This window comes from Vitis riparia, chromosome 8 (genome assembly GCF_004353265.1).
Source record: "Vitis riparia cultivar Riparia Gloire de Montpellier isolate 1030 chromosome 8, EGFV_Vit.rip_1.0, whole genome shotgun sequence".
Classification (NCBI taxonomy): Eukaryota; Viridiplantae; Streptophyta; class Magnoliopsida; order Vitales; family Vitaceae; genus Vitis; species Vitis riparia.
Window position 1 is genome coordinate 14307280 of NC_048438.1, and position 18825 is coordinate 14326104.

Sequence of the window (18825 nt, forward strand, 5' to 3'; positions counted from 1 at the left end):
AGGGTCGAGGGTCTTCTAAGAGGGAAAGTCATTCATTGGAAAAGCTTTCTTGCTTGAAAAGAAAACCTAAACAAAGGGCCTGAAAAAATCGGTCTTTTTCCATCACAGCCCTTGCAAACCCGTAACAATTTATGGAGGAGATTCCTAGAAGAAAATTGTGTCGCGGTAAGTGTAAGTTCCTTTTTGTTATATTCCAATTTCAAATAAATTTTTCTTAGGCCCTGTTTGGAGCTTAGGATCTGAAGAGAAGAAAACCAAGAATTAATTCTTGGTTTGTGTATTTAAAAATGAAAGAACTTTCAGTTGTATGTTTGGTTTTTAAAATATTTGAGAAAATGGAATGATAAAAATAAAAAAATAACTTCAAATTTAATAAATTATATTGTATAAGTTTTTTAAACTCTTATTTTCTTATTCTAATTTTAATTATATTTGATTTTTTATATTATTTATGATAAATTAAACATAAGAAAAATAAATATTTTAATATTTAATTATTCTTAATTTACGAAAATATTAATAAAGTGAATTCTTATATGTCATGTTTCCTAAAATATTATTTTCTAAATTAGAAGAATCAAATATTTATTAAGATTCTTATCGTCCCTCTTCTATTTTTTATTTTTAATTCATTTAAAATAATCCATTAAAATGGTAAGTCAAATTTTATCAAGTGTTTAATTCTATTGGGTATTTTAAGATTCTCTTTTCTATATTAAAATTTTCTTAATCTTACCCTGCCATTCTTAATAAGATTTTCAACTTATTCCATGCCAAATGAATCTTTATCAAATAAATTTTTAAATGAATTAAAAATATTATAGAATATGTTACTTAAAAAAAAAAAATGAAAATGAAACACTGAAGTTTCGTATAGATACATTTAAATAAATCGCTGATTTATAAATTTGAAGGTTAATCATTAATTTATAATCTATAAATTTTATAATTAATTAATTAATTAATTTATTGCATAATTAAAAAAGCTTGATAGGTGCCACTTATTTATACTCAAATTTGTTTATCCAAAAGCCTAGGGTGTCATTGTCATTTTTTAAATTACAGATTCATAATTTTTTTTATTTAAATAAATCACTAATTTATCATTTATAAAATAAAATTTATAATTAATTAATTTTATTAATAGATAATGATGAAATTAAAATAAAAAAATAATAAAGGATATTTTTTAGCTTCTAAAATTTCAAATTTCAACAATGCGTGAGGAAAGAGGCGAATTTGGTTGATAAAAAACCAAATAAAAAGGCGAAAGAGAATGTGCACTGGGCCGGAATTAAGCCCAAAAACACGAAAGGCGGTGCGAATATTTTCGATCTCCTCAAATCGGACCGTCCACGTGTATGAGTCCCACAGAGAGTCAATGTACCTGAGTCACACATGAACTCGGTTCCCGTGAATATATAAAGCATATTGGCGGAAGCCTAACCGTATTCACCCAAAGCTCTCTCCGATGCCATTCCCTGAATCGATACGTATCGTAATTTATCTTTCACAGAGCATCATCAAAAGGGATTCACAGGTCGCCGCCTTAAATCAACATACCCTTTGTGGTTTTAATACAAAAAATATATATTTTGGTCTGTTAATAGCTTTTGAAATTTGATTTGATGTTTGTATTTATCGATAAATTGACGGAAATTTTTAACTACACAGGATTGAAATTTTGTGCAAGTGAGAATCTATAATGGGAAATCGGGGCCAGAAGCGGTCGGAATCCGTTGAGGAGTTGCCGGCGGATAAGCGAGCTTGCAGTTCTTTGGAGTTTAGGCCGAGTTCATCGTCGAACTCGCCGGGTCAGACTCACACGAACTCTCCGAACTTGGCCCCGGAGTCCCAAGATGGTGGCCATGATGGTGGTGAGATGGACACGTCGTCATCGGCTTCCGGCTCGGTCCGATCAGAGGAAGCTGAGAAAGATTCGGCCTATGGATCATGCGATTCTGATGACTTGGCCGATGGAGAACTGCGGTTTAATCGGGACATTCTTCGTGATTTTCAACGGAGGCGATCGTCCGGTGACCAAGCGAAATTCAAGAAGATTTTGGTGACTTTAACGGAAGCCGACGAGGTTGATGTTTCCGGCGTGCTTGCTGCGCTCACTGAGCTCTGTGAAGTGTTGTCGTTTTGTACTGAGAGTTCTCTTTCGAGTTTGACGGTGGACTCGCTGGCACCGGTTCTTGTGAAGCATGCGAAGCACGAGAGCAATCCGGATATAATGCTATTGGCAATTAGGGCAATTACGTATCTCTGCGACGTCTTCCCACGATCATCTGGCCTCCTTTCTCGCCATGGTGTCGTTCCGGCTTTGTGTGAAAGATTAATGGCTATTGAGTATTTGGATGTGGCCGAACAGGTATAATTTTATTCCTCTTTGTCATAAGCATCTGATTTTGTTTATTTGATAAAACATTATTGTTTGTATGGTGATTTTGAAATTTACAGAGCCTCTGTTCCCAATGTAGTGTTTACAAGCATTGGAGAAAATTTCTCGGGATCAACCACTTGCTTGTTTGCAATCTGGTGCAATTATGGCTGTTTTAAATTATATAGATTTTTTCTCCACTACTGTGCAGGTAAGATTGCTTCTGAAAATTAGTGGCACTGTTCCCTTCTTTTGAATTCGATTGGAATGACTGTTGTTCTCATGTTGGAGGATTGAAGGCTGATATTAATTTCTTTTATGTGGCAGAGAGTTGCACTGTCTACTGTTGTGAATATATGTAAGAAACTGCCTTCTGAGTGCACAGCACCTTTCATGCTGGCTGTCCCTTCATTGTGTAATCTTCTTCAGTATGAGGACCGACAAGTATGTATTTTTTTATGTTGTGTTCATCTCAATGCATTTGTATTCAAATTTATTGTTGGTTATGTTTTGTTCATCTCAATGGATTTGCATTCAAAAGTTTTGATCATTTATTGTCCTCTAGTTGTGTTACTCTTGATGAATTTATGTTTGAATCTTTGAATCATTTATCAACTTTTGAAAACGCATTGTTTTGTTTTTATTTAATTCCTCAGCTTGTAGAAAATGTGGCTATTTGCTTGATAAAAATAGTGGAGCGAGTTCGTACCTACCCAGAAATGCTGAATGAGCTATGTAAGCACGGGTTGATTCAGCAAGCCACCCATCTCATAGACTTGAATAGTCGAACCACTCTTTCTCAGCCGATTTACACTGTAGGCATATCTGACATTGTCTTTCCCAACACCCTGACTCTCAAATGGTTTTCTAATTTTCTCATATTGATTTGCAGGGTTTGATTGGGTCACTTGTCAAGCTTGCTTCTGGTTCAGTTGTGGCTGTCAGGACTCTTTTTGAGCTTAATATAAGCAGCATATTGAAAGATATTTTATCTACTTATGATCTCTCTCATGGAATACCTTCTGTTAATATGGTTGATGGACACTGCAATCAGGTTTATATGCTACACTAGAAAGCCTCTCTGCTTTGTTTCTTACTTCAGCTATCTGTATTAATAGAGTTTTATATGATCTTATCTGTGACAATGGGAGGGAATAGGCTGTAGCTTTTGTTATAGATGTGCATCGACAGACATTTACGTTGTGAAACATGCTAAAAATAACTTATATACCATAATAGTAATTTTGAACTTGAAGTCTATAACAAAGACATGTTTGCTCCCCTGATTGGGAGGACTCGGAATGACCTGCTGTTTTAGTATGCTAGTGAACTCGAGGACGATAGGATGCTTGTGCATTGACATGAATGATTGGAGACAATATATTGCCACCATTTATGTGAGAATTCATTCTTTGTCCCTCTCCTCCTTTGTTCTCCTTTTTTCTTCCTTGCAAGTTATCTGTTGGAAATGGATAGATGTGTGGGATTGACACCCATGTTTCCTTCTTCCTCCCTTTACCTGTTTGTCATCCATTTTATTTAAAAAATTTTCTTTATTTGCCCCCTTTCCCTGTTTGGCTTTCTGTCATCTATTTTAACATTCCAATGAAACTTTTTCCAAGTCCTGCTTTCTACTTACAATCTCAGCAAATTTGCATTATAGCTGAGTTGCATCAATTGGATTCTCTTATCCTGTGTACACTGCAAAATAGGTTTAATCATGCATGCATCTCTCTGTACAATAGTCCATAGCCATGCTGGAAGTTCTCCACCCACAAAAATTTGTTCATTTTTTCTTTTTCTCTCTAATTTGCCTCTCCAAAAATAAGATTGCGACCCAAAGTCCTGGCTTTTCAACTATTGGCGAGGTACGAGTTATTTTGATGTTGCATATTTCTTAGTTGATGCATTTTTTTTCTTTTTACATAAAAAAATGTCACATTTGTTTCCAAATTGAATTTGAGAATAAAACATTGGAAGAAAAGGGGCAAAGAACTGGTAGGGGATGGACAGGTACCACTTACAGATATTTATCAGGAAGCAGAGTAGTGTCTGTTAAAATAATTACCTCAATTCGAGTAAGGACTAATAGCCTTGGCTAAGTGGGTAAGTGCCTTCCAAAAATAGGGGTGCTTGGGAATTGTCCATTGGCAAGAATGTTCCTCTATTTTTAGCAAGTTTTTCTGGGCTTGTGGGAGAGTAGTGAGGGGGTAGGGTCTGTGGCTATTTATTTATTTATTTTTTGGGGGGTCTTTGTTTTGATTGCAGGTGACTGCACATGCTCTAAGCCTTTGTCTTGGAATGTTATGATTTCAAATATGGAATTAATGCCTTTAATTATAAAAGGATGTAGAATTAATACATTTCAATCAATTGGTGCTTTTGGCAGGGATTTAGTTCTTTAATTAGATTAATTAACATTAGATTTTTTAATATGTTTTGGTCATTGTCACTTAAAATCTTACTGGTTTGGGCATTTTCAGTGTTGGGTAAAACATCAGGTCACATCAGGTCCTAATCTTTCTGCTAATAATTTCTTAGGAGAGCTTTGTATCAGTTATTTGAGTTTGCCTGCTTCTGCTTGTAACTGAATTTTATTATTATTATTTTTTTTAAAGGCTTTAGATTTTAGATGAGATTGGCTACATGAATCCTGAACTACTTCTAAGTTACATTCTTATTAATAGGCAGTAGTAGAAATAAGAAGGCACCCGACTAAAGGGGGTGCAACTCTAGTGCACAAAAAGGTGCACCAAGGCAAAGAAAGAAAGAACCAAGAAACACCCTACTACTATATCTCACCTTAACTATCTAGGAAATCAAGCAAGGAAAAGTTCATTCCCATCCCATATCAGCTTGACCAAGAAAGCAAAGATGTTAAAGAAGTCTCTTTAATTGCCAACAGAGCGTGCTTAGTGCCTTCAAAGATGTTCTATTTCTATCTTTATAAATAGTCCAAAGCAAGCATAAAGGGCCATTTTCCATACAATTCCTTTATGGTCCTCAAAGTTTCCATAAAACCCAATGAGAACATAGGGGTGCAACTTGAATGGGTTGACCTAACACATAATTTGAACAGGCTTGGGTAGTTATTTTCAATATTCAGGTTGAGCTTAGGTTAGGTTTTTTCAACCCGACCTCAATTTGGGTTGGGCTTGGGTTAAGGTTTGGACAACCCAAGCCTAACTCGAACTTGATTTAATATTTTTATGATATTTATAATGCATATTATCTTATATAAAAATATTCATTTTCTTTTTCTATTTTTAAGGAAAAATATCTAACTATATTATATCATATGTTTTTTATTTTTTATTAGAAAAATATATAAATTTATGCTTATTATTTTGTTGCTATCTTGATTTTTTATATTTTTTTAATTTTTTTTATTTATTTTTATACATAAATTTTTGTCCCCATTGGGACTTCAACTTGGAACCTCCCACAAATGGTCTCCATCCTTTCACCACTTGAGCTAAGCCTCAAGGGCAATTGCTATCTTGAAATTTTATCATATGTACTATTTAAATTTTCATATAAATACATTAAAAAAGGTTTTTTAAAAATATTATAGGTGGATTTTGAATTATATAACCTGACCAACTCGAACTCAACCCAAATCTAACCCGACGAACCTGAATCTAACTTGAACAATCTAAACTCAACCCGAATTAGAAAAATGAGGTTGGATTGGGTTTGAGTTGAGTACCTGGGTTAGAGTTCAGGTTGGATTGAGCTTGAGTTAGAGTTCGGATTGGGTTGAGCTTAGGTTGATTGTTTCTTAATTCAAGTTGGGTTCAGGTTAGTCATGAACCCAACCAATTTGCCCAAGTTGCAGTCCTATGAGAACATAATGAACCTTCTTAGGAAGCACTCATTCCACTCCAAAGAAACCCAAAAAAAAAAAAGAAAGAAAAATCAGAGATCAAAGGTAATATGACTCACAGTGCTTAAGAATATGGTTGGCTAACTCTTTGTGATTCTTGCATAAGCAACTATGGATGCTACATTTTAGTTATATTATTTTAATTCCATTAATACTAATTTACTCAATGGTATTATTACAAGTACTGTTAATACTAAGTTAAATTTTTTAAATTCAATGATTTACCATGTTTTTCATGACTGAGGTTTGGTACAAGGCTGAAGGACACAGAAATGTTACTATTATATCTTTTCTCTCAGGTGTGTGAAGTGCTCAAGTTGCTTAATGCGCTTCTCCCTACTTCAGCTAGGGATCAAGATGTTCAAATGGTGTTGGATAAGGAATCTTTTCTAGCAAATCAGCCAGATCTTTTGCAGAAGTTTGGGAATGACATACTTCCCATTTTGATGCAGGTAGCTTTTATGAAATGTAGCATTTAAGTATTTTCCTTTTCTTTTTCATTGCATTGTTAATATTTTCTTCATCCCTCAAACAGGTGGTTAGTTCTGGTGCAAATTTGTATGTTTGCTATGGCTGCCTATCTATTATCAACAAGTTAGTTTATTTCAGCAAATCTGACAATCTTCTTGAATTGCTTAACAATACCAATATATCAAGGTGAAATAGGTTTCTAGTCTCAGTTATATTATATCTTGAATATATTCTAACTAAAGCTAATAATATGATTTTGATCATGTGGCAGTTTTTTGGCTGGAGTTTTTACTCGGAAGGAACACCATGTGCTGATAATAGCCCTGCAGATTGTGGAGACACTCCTACAAAAACTTTCTGACACTTTCTCAAATTCTTTCATAAAGGAAGGTGTCTTTTTTGCTGTGGACGCGCTTCTTACCCCAGAAAAATGTTCACAATTGAAGTTTCCAGTGTTAAGTGGCACCCATTTTTCAATTGATTCAAATCAAAGGCATGCTGCTAAGGAGGTTTTCAGATGCTTATGTTATGCTTTTGATAACGATCAATTCTCCTCAGCTTCAGAAATGGAAAATTGCAAGCTTAAAAAGGATTCTGTTCACAACCTTGCAAAGCACATAAGGACAAAGTATTTGACCACTGAACTACTTAACTCTGAGAAAGGTTTGACTGATATTCTTCAGAAGCTCAGAACTTTCTCAGCTGCATTAACGGATCTGGTAGACATGTCCCTCCATGATGATACTTCTGCTCAGCATGAAGAGAAGTACTATTGTATGTTACATCAAATCATCACAATTCTCAATGGAAAAGAACCCATTTCAACTTTTGAGTTTATTGAAAGTGGAATTGTGAAATCCTTGGTGAATTACTTATCCAATGGTCTGTACATGAGAGAAAAAGTCAGTTCTCAGGGTGTATCAAGTCATTATGACAATGTAGAAAAAAGATTTGAGGTTTTTGGAGGACTATTATTATCTTTGTCAGAACCCCTCTCAGAGGACTTGCCTCTATCAGTATTAATACAGAAATTGCAACATGCATTGTCTTCTGTGGAAAATTTCCCTGTTATTTTAAGCCATGCATCCAAGCAAAGAAACTCATTTGCTACTGTTCCAAATGGACGTTGTGTGTCGCATCCCTGTCTAAAAGTTCGTTTCACAAAGGAAGAGGTGGAGACATCCCTATATGATTATTCAGAAGATGTTCTGACTGTTGACCCCTTTTCTTCTTTGGATGCCATTGAGGGATTTCTGTGGCGCAAAGTTAGCATCAAAAGAACTGAACCCACAAACTCAGTGTTTCAAGCTTCACATGATATGAAAGGTCCAATATTTCAAGGACCATTAGATGCAGGTTCTCAAGGCAAAAGTCCAGATCTGATGGAGTCTGAAAGCATGTCCTCTGAGTTTCCTGAGATGCAGGTTATTTCTTTAACTTTAAAGAATACAATTTCTCTTCAGAAGCAAGAAACTCAGATTTTTTCCCCCTATTGTTTCTTGTAGGCTTGAATTTAGTATCTTCTGGGCATTATTTGATCCCTTTTTCTGATTTTATGCAGGAAGACAAAGATTCATCACGGTCTACACCTGAATCTGCAAGCAATTTAAGAGAGATGACTCCTGGTGAAGCAACGTCTTCTGGAGAAACTCAAACAGTAAGTGTATTTCTGTTTATCATTTTTACAATCCTCCTAATCTCAACTGAAAAAGTATCCTGAGATTGAAGTCACACTGAAAGGGTTCATGGTTTTATCTGTACTAAATATATGGCATACCCTGTGTGATTGTGTATGTGGTTTAGGGCTGCTGGGCAAATGGGTGGGTATTTTGTGTTTGATAGGGGAAAAGCAATTAATTTTTATTGTAGCTGTGGAATATCCATGATTGTAAAAGGAGATGCAAAGAAGAAGGGGATGATATTAGTAAATCTTTCCTTACTAGAGCAGAGAGATGAGACATAGATTTAGGTGGTGTATGTTTTTTTGGCTTTTTGCTGAAAGCAATTTGTTTTCAGAATTTAGGTTGTTTGTTTTTCTACTTTTTTATAACTTATTATAAACTTTTTACTAAATAGAAAAAGCCAAAATATGTAGTTTTTTCTAAATAGAAAAAATAACATATTGGTTTTTCTTTACTTTTTAATACTTAATAGAAATAAAATATTATAAAAACAAACATCCTAATATTTAACACTATTAAGCATTAAGGTTCTATTTAGAATTAAGTAAAAAAACAAACACCACCTTAGTGATGTTCTCCATATTGGAAAGAAGGGCAGATGTGAAATTGGTAAAATTTGGATTAAGTTAATTTCTCAAAGATGGATTCCAATAAGAGAGATTATGGATTGTGACTTTCATTGGTAGTCACTGTATATAAATTTAACAACCATGAGGACAGAAGATGCATTTCACAAAGGTGCATATTAAGGAGAAAGAAAACAAAATTTATTGGTGGGCTTAGTATTATAGGTTTTACTATTTTGTCCTTAGTATGCATTCTCACCTTTTTGAGAACATGGGGGAGGATCAAAACACAAAAGGAGATACAAAATGTGATATTGGTGAGTCAACAGTAAGGATAACTGCATAACTAAATTAATTACTTGTTATATTGTATTGATGGCCTTCAGTATTATTGGTTTTACTATTTTGTCCTTAATAAGCATCATCACCTCTTTGAGAACATGGGGAAGGATGAAAACGCCAAAGGGATACAAAATATGATATTGGTGTAGTCAACAGTATAGATGACTGCATAACTAAATTAATTACTTGTTATAGTTGTATTTTTCTCAGGTCCTGCTTGTTTCTTATCGTGTAAGGTGCTTCTGCCTTTAGTACTACTAAGTGTGTCATGTTTCAGGTATCTGCTGAACAAGAACAACATGTTTCTTCAGAGGCTGGTGTTAAAATGAAAACTCAGTGTCCTGAATCCTGTAGCGGTGAAGATGCTTCAGTAAAATTGTTATTCTATCTAGAAGGGCAACAGCTAAACCGGGAACTAACGATGTATCAAGCAATTATCCAGCAGCAAATTGAGGCAGAACATGAAATTATTCCCAGTGGAAAATTGTGGGGTCAAGTGCACACCCTGACATACAGGGCAGCTGTGGAACCTAAACAAACTCATCCTCAAGAATGTCTTCAAAATTCTCCTGTATCTGCTAAAGTTGGGACACATCTTCAGCATGCTTCATTTTTTTCCAATATCTTTGTTCCTGAACTAGTTGCTGAGTTGGATAAGTCAGGCCCTACATATGATATATTATTTCTACTTAAAAGTTTGGAAGGCATGAACAAGTTCAAATTCCATCTTATGTCCCGTGAAAGAACAAAAGCTTTTGCTGAAGGGAGAATTGATAACTTGGATAATTTGAAGGTGGCAGTTCCTGTAATACCAGAGAATGAGTTTGTGAACAGTAAATTGACTGAAAAACTGGAGCAGCAGATGCGGGACCCTCTTGCTGTGTCTATTGGTGGCATGCCTTTGTGGTGTAACCAGTTGATGGCTTTGTATCCATTTTTATTTGGTTTTGAAGCAAGATGTAAGTACTTTCGATTGGCTGCATTTGGCCCACTTCAAGCTCAACCTCATTCATCATTTCATAATACATCAGGTGCCCCAAGTGACAGGCGACATAATGCTGGTAGTTTGCCTCGGAAAAAATTTTTAGTTTGCCGGGATCATATTCTGGATTCTGCTGCCCAAATGATGAACCTGCATGCTTGTCAAAAAGTTGTTCTTGAAGTGGAGTATAATGAAGAAGTTGGTACTGGCCTTGGTCCAACATTAGAATTCTATACTTTGGTTTGTCATGAATTCCAGAAGACTGGCCTGGGCATGTGGAGAGAAGACTATACTTCATCTAGGTCATGTAAAAGCTTACAGGCAGGGTCAGGAATGGTGGTGTCCCCTTCAGGACTCTTCCCTCACCCTTGGTCGTCTACATTAAGTACATCTAATGGAATAGAATTTTCTGACGTGACAAAACAATTTGTTCTTCTAGGCCAGGTCGTGGCAAAGGCTCTCCAGGATGGAAGGGTCCTGGATCTTCCCTTCTCCAAAGCTTTCTACAAACTTGCTATTCTTGGGCAGGTATCCTTGATATTTTAATTTAGTATTTATTTTGATGAATTTCCAATTAACTGTTTAATTTAATGTTATTTAATTATTTATTTTATTCTTTAATTTAATACTTTGTCTGGAGGGCAAAAATGTTAATTGAGTTTTTTTTGCAGGAACTTAGTGTGTATGACATCCAGTCATTTGATCCTGAGCTTGGCAGGGTTCTGCTAGAGTTTCAGGCTCTCATTGATAGAAAAAGATACTTGGAGACTGTTTGTGGTGAAAAATCTACATTTGATATTGATATGTGCTTCCGGAATACAAAAATTGAGGATCTTTACCTTGATTTTACACTTCCGGGGTATCCCGAATATGTTCTTACTTCTGGTTCTGATCATAAAATGGTAGGCCTTTTCCATGGTGATTATCTTTATTTTTCTGAGACATTAATTGGAATACAGTTTATAACATATTTCATTGTTGTTATCTTAATTTAGGTAACTATGACTAACTTGGAGGAATATGTTTCACTTCTTGTGGATGCTACTATAAATGCTGGAATTTCCAGACAAGTGGAAGCATTCAGGTCTGGGTTTAACCAGGTTTGTATCATTCACTCAGGCTTTCACTGGAATGGACAGGACTTTATCCTTTAATGATCATCCCAACAGAACATGATCCTTTAATTTTTCCAAGTTCTACCAACTAGAGTACTCAAAATACAAAATTACTCGATGCAATGAAGATGTGCTTGTGTCTAATTTCTGTCCTGTGGTAAGATTCTATGTGTTATAACGTGAAGAAAGAAGTGAAAAAAGTTTCTATACCCTTTTCTTTAAAAAATTTATACTTTATGGTTTAAAGGGATTGTTCGATAACTCAATTGATTCTAAGACAGTTGGGAAGAAAAAGAGAAAAGCAAACCAGAAATCGATATATATGTGCAAAACCTTTTTGATAGGCATATAAAATTTTATTACAAAAGCTGCTAACAAAGTGTAGAGGAAGTCTACTGAGTGCACCTTGGCTAGGAAAAGAAAGAAACACAAGCTAACATACTGAGTACTAATATCTGTGTGCGTGTTTAAAACTACAGTATGTTGGTTGTGATCCTGAATTATGCAAACTTGTGCACTTTTCTATTTCAATTGAATTGGAAACTGAAAACTGAAGTGTTTTACATATCATTTCTTACAACTGCATCAGTGAAGGGTAAAATGTAGAAAATGGCTGCCATCACTTCCTAAATGGTGATGATGAAATATAAAAATCAGCATCATTTAATGAACCCTTAAAACATCAGTCTTGGCTCTCTCTCTCACTCCCTTGAAGCCCCTCGTCATAGCAGATGGAATTGCATGTTCAAATTCTGAGTTGGTATAGTGGAGCCATGAAGTACTGGAGTTGGTTCAATTTCAATTGACACGGTTGCAAGCATATAGTTCATATTCATTGATGTAAGCCTAAATACAGCCATTCAAATAACGAAAATGAACTCTAGGAGTCTTGAACCAGAATTTGTTAAGTGATAAGACATGGTTTGACATGGGTGCAGGGTTAACATATAGAGGATGTGATAGGGATTTTGAGCTTTAGGAAACAGAGTGTAAAGCTTGAGTTTTAGGAAGACTTGAAACATTCTCTACAATGTATCCTGATGTTTCAGTGTCATCGTTTGGGTGTATCTGATCTATGATCTGATTTTGTGTTCCAGTTTTAGGAAATTGATGTAGATTGTCATGGTAAAATGGTTTAGTTTTTTATAGTTTGAATAAATATTATCCTCCTCTTGGATAGGGTCTTGTGATTAGTTCTTTCTTCTTTTCACTATGGATGATGATGCGACGAATTTCTCAATTCTACAGGTTTTCCCCATCAAACATCTTCAGATTTTCACTGAAGAAGAACTGGAGAAATTAATATGTGGAGAGCGTGATTCTTGGGCTGTATGTATATTCCATCTAAGCTATCTCAATTGGGGAATATTTTATTATCCTCACTAAGATGATATATTGTTGCCTTTTCAACAGTGCAATGGGCTCTTAGATCATATCAAATTTGATCATGGATACACTGCTAGCAGTCCTCCCATTATTAATGTTAGTATTGTTCTGTCTTTTTGCAATTTTTTTTCCTGGTTAATACTGAAAAGATTGCTAAGTTGCTGTTTTGAACTTCAGTTACTGGAAATTGTGCAAGAGTTCGACCATGAACAGCGACGAGCATTTCTGCAGTTTGTGACAGGGGCGCCAAGGCTTCCTCCTGGTGGTTTGGCATCTCTCAACCCGAAGCTCACAATTGTCCGGAAGGTCCAACTTGAAACACATCTCATAATCCCAATCTTAATTTTAATTTCTTTCATCTTTTTAAGTCGGCTACTGATTTTATGTGGACTACAACAGCATTGCAGCAAATGGGCAGATGCAGATCTGCCAAGTGTGATGACTTGTGCCAATTATCTGAAGTTGCCGCCCTACTCATCAAAAGTGCAATTCTTTCCTCAATGACATCTTTTGTTCATTTATTTATTTTGAAAAAAGGACTTCGATGCTTTTGTTTATGCATTGATTGTTATAGGCTAAACTCTTATAACACATCTATTTTATTTTGTTACAGGAAAGGATGAAAGAGAAGCTGTTATATGCTATAACTGAAGGACAAGGATCATTCCACCTCTCCTAGCTAGCTTCTAATTCCTCCATCCAACTGATACAGAAACTGTGAATTTGTAATTATTAGATTAGATGGTGGTGTAGATAAGAAAGAAATGAAGTGGGTGGCAACGGGGCAATGATAATGCCGGAAGAGGAGCTGATTGGCTTGAACAAGAGGATGCTCCTTCCTTCATGGACTGTAGATAAAACAAGTTCGTATAGGCTGTTGGTTTAGTTTTTGGAGATGGGGGAAGAGAGCTGTACAGGGAAATATGGGGGTTTATGGATTAGCTCTCCTTTCCAAGCTTCATGTACAAAGCTCTGTACAGAAGATCTTTATGGCATGTGTATTTTGACACCTTTGGTCTGGTAGCAATTCCAAGGGTCTAGCATGTGAACAAACTATATTATATCAGTATACTTTGGTTTCCGAACGACTTAATTACAAAATGATGGTAATTTCATGTTTATGTTCTATATATCATTTTGATCTGGAGTTAGAAAATACCATCACATGTCTTTGCAAGGACAACTGTTGGAAACCATTTCGTCATGTACTGGAATTGAACCGTTCTCCATAGGGATATGATTGTCATTGATTTCATTCACATCATTCCTGTTGACGTTTATCGCTGTCACTTATTTTTGAAGAAATCAGGTTGATGAAAATTATCTGTTCACCCATTTTTCATGGATATTGGGGGATGATAATTTTGCTTCTCGATGGTACTAGCAGAAGTTTTAGGATATGTTTGGGTCGTAAAAATATTTGTGGGAAAAAGATGAGAGAAACGAATGAAAGAAAAAAAAGGAGGAAAAGTAGAAGGCGAAAAAACAAATAAAAGGTACGAGCACCTTTTAAAGCCCTTCCAATCACATTGATTCAAACCATCTAGGGTTGTATTTTCCCTCAAATCTTTTAATTAAATATTATTGTAAAACAATGACAAATACAATGTAAATCAAAGTAATAGAAATGAAATATATTTTACTTTGATATATAATAGAGAAGAATAAATTAGAGAAGAGAGTTGAGAAAGTTGAGAGAATGAAAAACAGAGAGAATGAGAGAAAGTAAGAAATTTCTTTCTTGCTTAGGGATACATATTACAGGGGATGGGAAACCCTTTTATGACTTCTATTAATATTCTCATTAATGGTTTCCATTAATGAGTATTAATGGAAGTCATAAATAATACTTAATTAATATTTATTATAATTAATGTGTTGGCATTCATTACTTCAATTATAACACTCCCCTTTGAATGTCCACCACATTGAAGAATAAAAACCTTGTTAGTAAAAAACCCTATGAGAAAAACCTAGCGAATGAAAAATAGTGCAATATTTTTATAATTCTTTAAGTTGCTCTTGGTATGTTAGGACTGCCTTGTTAAAAACCTTACCAGTAAAATCCAGTAGGACAAAACTTGGACGAAGGAAAAAAGAGTACAGTACACTAACACCCTTTTACAAGCATACTCCCCCTCATGTCAATATCCTTGAGTTGACGCATTCCAATCCTGTGTATTAACTTCTTGAATGTTGAGGTTGAATGATTTTGTGAATAAATATGCTAGATTATCACTTGAGCGTATTTGTTGCACATCAATTTCACCACTCTTCTGGAGTTCATGTGTATAAAAGAATTATGGTGAAATGTGTTTAGTTCTATCTCCTTAATATAACCCCCTGTTATTTGTGCAATGCATGCAACATTATCTTCAAATAATATTATCGGGTCACCTTTGATAGATGAGAGTCCACATGATTCCTGAATATGTTGATCATAGATTTTAGTCATATACATTCATGACTTGCTTCATGAATTACCAGTATTACTGAATGATTTGATGATGTGGCCACCATTATTTGTTTGACAGATCTCCATGAAATAACAATATCATTACAGTTAAACACATACCCTGTTTGTGACCTACCTTTATGTGGATTTGAAAGATATCCTGCATTTGCATATCCAAGCAATTGTTGTTTTGATTCTCTTGAGTAAAATAAACTCATATCAGTAGTTCTGCGAAAATAACACAATATATGTTTGATACCATTCCAATGTCTTCGAGTTGAAGTGGAACTGTATCTTGCTAATAAATTGACAGAAAAAACAATATCTGGATGTGTACAATTGACAAGATATATAAGTGAACCACTAGCACTAAGATATGGTACTTCAGGACCAAGTAACTTTTCATCTTTTTCGCAATAACGAAATAGGTCATTTTTCACATCAAGTGATCGGACAACCATTGGATAACTTAAAGGATGCGCTTTATCCATATAAAAATGCTTCAAAACTTTCTTAATGTATGTTGATTGATGTATTAAAAGTCCATTTGGAAAATGCTTGATCTGTAAGCCGAGACAAAATTTTGTTTTTCTAAGATTTTTCATCTCAAATTCATTTTTCAAATAATTTGTTGTTCTTGTAAGCTCTTTAGGAGTTCTAACAAAATTTAAGTCATCATCATACATTGCAATAATTGCAAATCCGGTTTCTGATTTTTAATAAAAATGCATGGGCATATAGGGTTATTCACATACCCTTCTTTTAGCAAGTATTCGCTAAGGCGATTGTACCACATGCGTCCAAATTGCTTTAATTCATACAAGAATTATTGTAACTTGATTGAGTACATGCTACAAGGCTTTATACTATTTGTTTTATGCAATTTAAATCATTCAAGGATTTTCATGTATATATCATTATCCATGGATCTGTATAAATATGTTGTAATAACATCCATGAGATGCATATCCAGTCCTTCTGAGACTGCCAAACTAATTAAGAAACAAAATGTGATTACGTCCATGACGAGAGAATATGTTTCCTCGTAGTCAATACCAGGTTTCCGCGAGAAATCTTGTCCTACTAATCGCGTTTTATATCTTATGATCTCATTATTCTTATTGCACTTTCGTACAAATATCCATTTGTACCCAACAGACTTTGCATCTTCAAGTGTTTGGACTATAGGTCCAAAAACTTCTCGTTTTGTTAATGAGTTTAACTCTGCCTATATAGCTTCTTTCCATTTTGGCCAATCATTTCTATGTCGACATTCTTCCACATTTCGTGGTTCGAGATCTTCTTCATTTCTTATGATATCAAAGGTCACTTGGAAATTAAAAATATTGTTAATAACAATATTATTTTGATCTCATTTTTTTCCCGTGTGTATATAACTTATCGAGATCTCACAATTTTCAGGTACCTGTACCTCTTCAGGGGCTTCTCATTCAATATGTGCCTCTTTAGGGGCTTTCTGCATTATTTGTGCCTCTATTAGGGCTATAAATTTATCAATTTTAAACTGATCAATCATTTTGATGGCTTCTTCTAGAGTGCTAAGTTTTTCTTGGGTTCTTCTCTTCCGAGGAGTTACGTCCTGAGCTGACAGGTCTACCATGCTTCAGGCGTATCTTAGATTCATTTGTTAACTGTCCTATAGGAACATCAATCCGTGTTAGAGTATTTGCAGTCGGGATATGTGACTTTGTCACTTTCTTTGTATCAATGAATGCATCTGGTAATTGATTTGCAAAATTTTGCAAATGAATGATCATTTGAACTTCTAGTTCACATTGATTTGTACCAGGATCAAGATGGGTCATAATAGATGCCTTCAAACTAATTTCTTGTCGTTTTTCAGGAATTGACTTTTCTCCCCTTAATGATGGGAAAACACTCATTAAAATAACAATCCGCAAAGCGGGCTGTAAAAACATCACTTATCAAAGGTTCAAGATATCTTATGATAGATGGAGAATCAAAATCTACATAAATCCCAAGTCTTCGTTGGGGACCCATTTTAAGTATGTTGTGTAGGTGCAATTGGTACATATATTGTACAACCAAAGATTCGTAAGTGAGAGATATTTGGTTGTTTTCCAAGCACAAGTTGTGAAGGAGAGTATTCATGGTAAGTTGTAGGTCGAATACGGACTATAGCTGCAACATGCATAATAGCATGTCCCCAGGCGGAAGTAGGTAATTTGGTTTTCATTAGTAATGGTCGAACTATTAATTAGAGACGTTTGATGAAGGATTCTGCGAAACCATTTTGGGTATGAGTATGAGCAACAAGATGCTTAATATTATCCCTACTAATATGCAATAGTCAATGAACGTTTGAGAAGTAAATTCGCCAGCATTATCAAAATGTATTGTCTTAATTGGATAATCTGGAAATTGTGCTCGTAGTTTGATTATTTGTGCAAGAAGTCTAGCAAAGGCAATGTTACGTGTAGAAAGAAGACAAACATGTGACCACCTAGTAGAAACATCTATTAAGATCATAAAATAACATAATGGTCCACATGATGGATGGATAGGCCCACATATGTCCCCATGTATTCTTTCTAAAAAGACTAGTGACTCAGATATGACTTTAGTAAAAGATGGTTTGACTATCAATTTACCTTGTGAACAGGCAACACATGAATATTCATTGGGCAAAAGAATCTTCTGGTTCTTTAGTGGATGCCCATGTGAGTGTTCGATTATTCGACGCATCATTGAAGACCTTGGGTGACCTAGCCTGTCATGCCAAAAGACAAAAACTTTTAAGTCGTTGAACTTTTGGTTCACGACAACATATGATTCAATAGGCTTTATAGTTGTATGATACAACCCAAATGAGAAAGCCGGAAGTTTTTCCATTATAAGCTTCTGACCAGATATAATGGAAGTAATGTAAAGGTATTCTACATTATCTTCATTCATAGTTTCAATATAATATCCATTTATGCGGATATCTTTAAAATTGAGCAAATTTCTTCTGGATTTGCTAGAATATAAAGCATCATTTATATGGAATCTAGTGCCATTTGGCAACATTATATTTGCTCTTCCAGAGCCTTTAACTAAGTTTGTAGTATCAGATATGGTACTTACATTAGCTTTTATTAATGTCAATTCGAGGAAATATCTTTTATCTTGAAGAATTGTGTGCGTCGTTGCACAGTCTATGAGACATACATCATCCTCATTCATCTTGAGACCAAATAACACATGGATTTCAGATATAACTACAAAAAAGAAGGCATAATGTAAATAACAAAAGAAAATCAAATATAAATATAAGACATAATAATATATTATTTCATATATAAAGTAACATCAATCAATGTTAATTTCCTCATCATTTATCAAATGGTCTGTTTTTTCATTGGGACTTCCAAAGAAATCAATGTCATAGTAGGTTAGATCTAATCCATCACCATCGATAAAGTTCATCTCTATTTCTTTTCCTTTTGCTTTTATTGATACTTGGTAAAGATCGACCAAATATTTGGGCATACAACAGGTACACGACCAATGTCCCTTCATACCACATCTATAAC

General features: G+C 34.8%; 1 protein-coding gene across 1 annotated transcript; it reads left to right on the forward strand.

Annotated features, from left to right (window-relative positions):
- Positions 1-1451: 1451 nt before the first annotated feature.
- LOC117920023 (E3 ubiquitin-protein ligase UPL4) lies at positions 1452-13934 on the forward strand. Its single transcript, XM_034837369.1, has 18 exons — positions 1452-1540; positions 1675-2374; positions 2484-2594; positions 2711-2827; positions 3040-3198; positions 3276-3437; positions 6569-6721; positions 6805-6926; positions 7012-8164; positions 8302-8397; positions 9608-10840; positions 10984-11214; positions 11308-11412; positions 12676-12756; positions 12841-12909; positions 12991-13119; positions 13213-13296; positions 13427-13934. The coding sequence occupies exons 2-18, from the start codon at positions 1706-1708 to the stop codon at positions 13490-13492; spliced, it is 4740 nt and encodes a 1579-aa protein (XP_034693260.1). The 5' UTR covers positions 1452-1540; positions 1675-1705; the 3' UTR covers positions 13493-13934.
- Positions 13935-18825: the final 4891 nt, after the last annotated feature.

Coding starts and splice junctions, on each gene's coding strand:
- LOC117920023 (XM_034837369.1), top strand. CDS start 1,706: ATGGGAAATCGGGGCCAGAAGCGGTCGGAATCCGTTGAGGAGTTGCCG. Junction 2,595..2,710: donor TTTTCTCCACTACTGTGCAG/GTAAGATTGCTT, acceptor TTTATGTGGCAG/AGAGTTGCACTGTCTACTGT. Junction 3,199..3,275: donor TTTCTCAGCCGATTTACACT/GTAGGCATATCT, acceptor ATTGATTTGCAG/GGTTTGATTGGGTCACTTGT.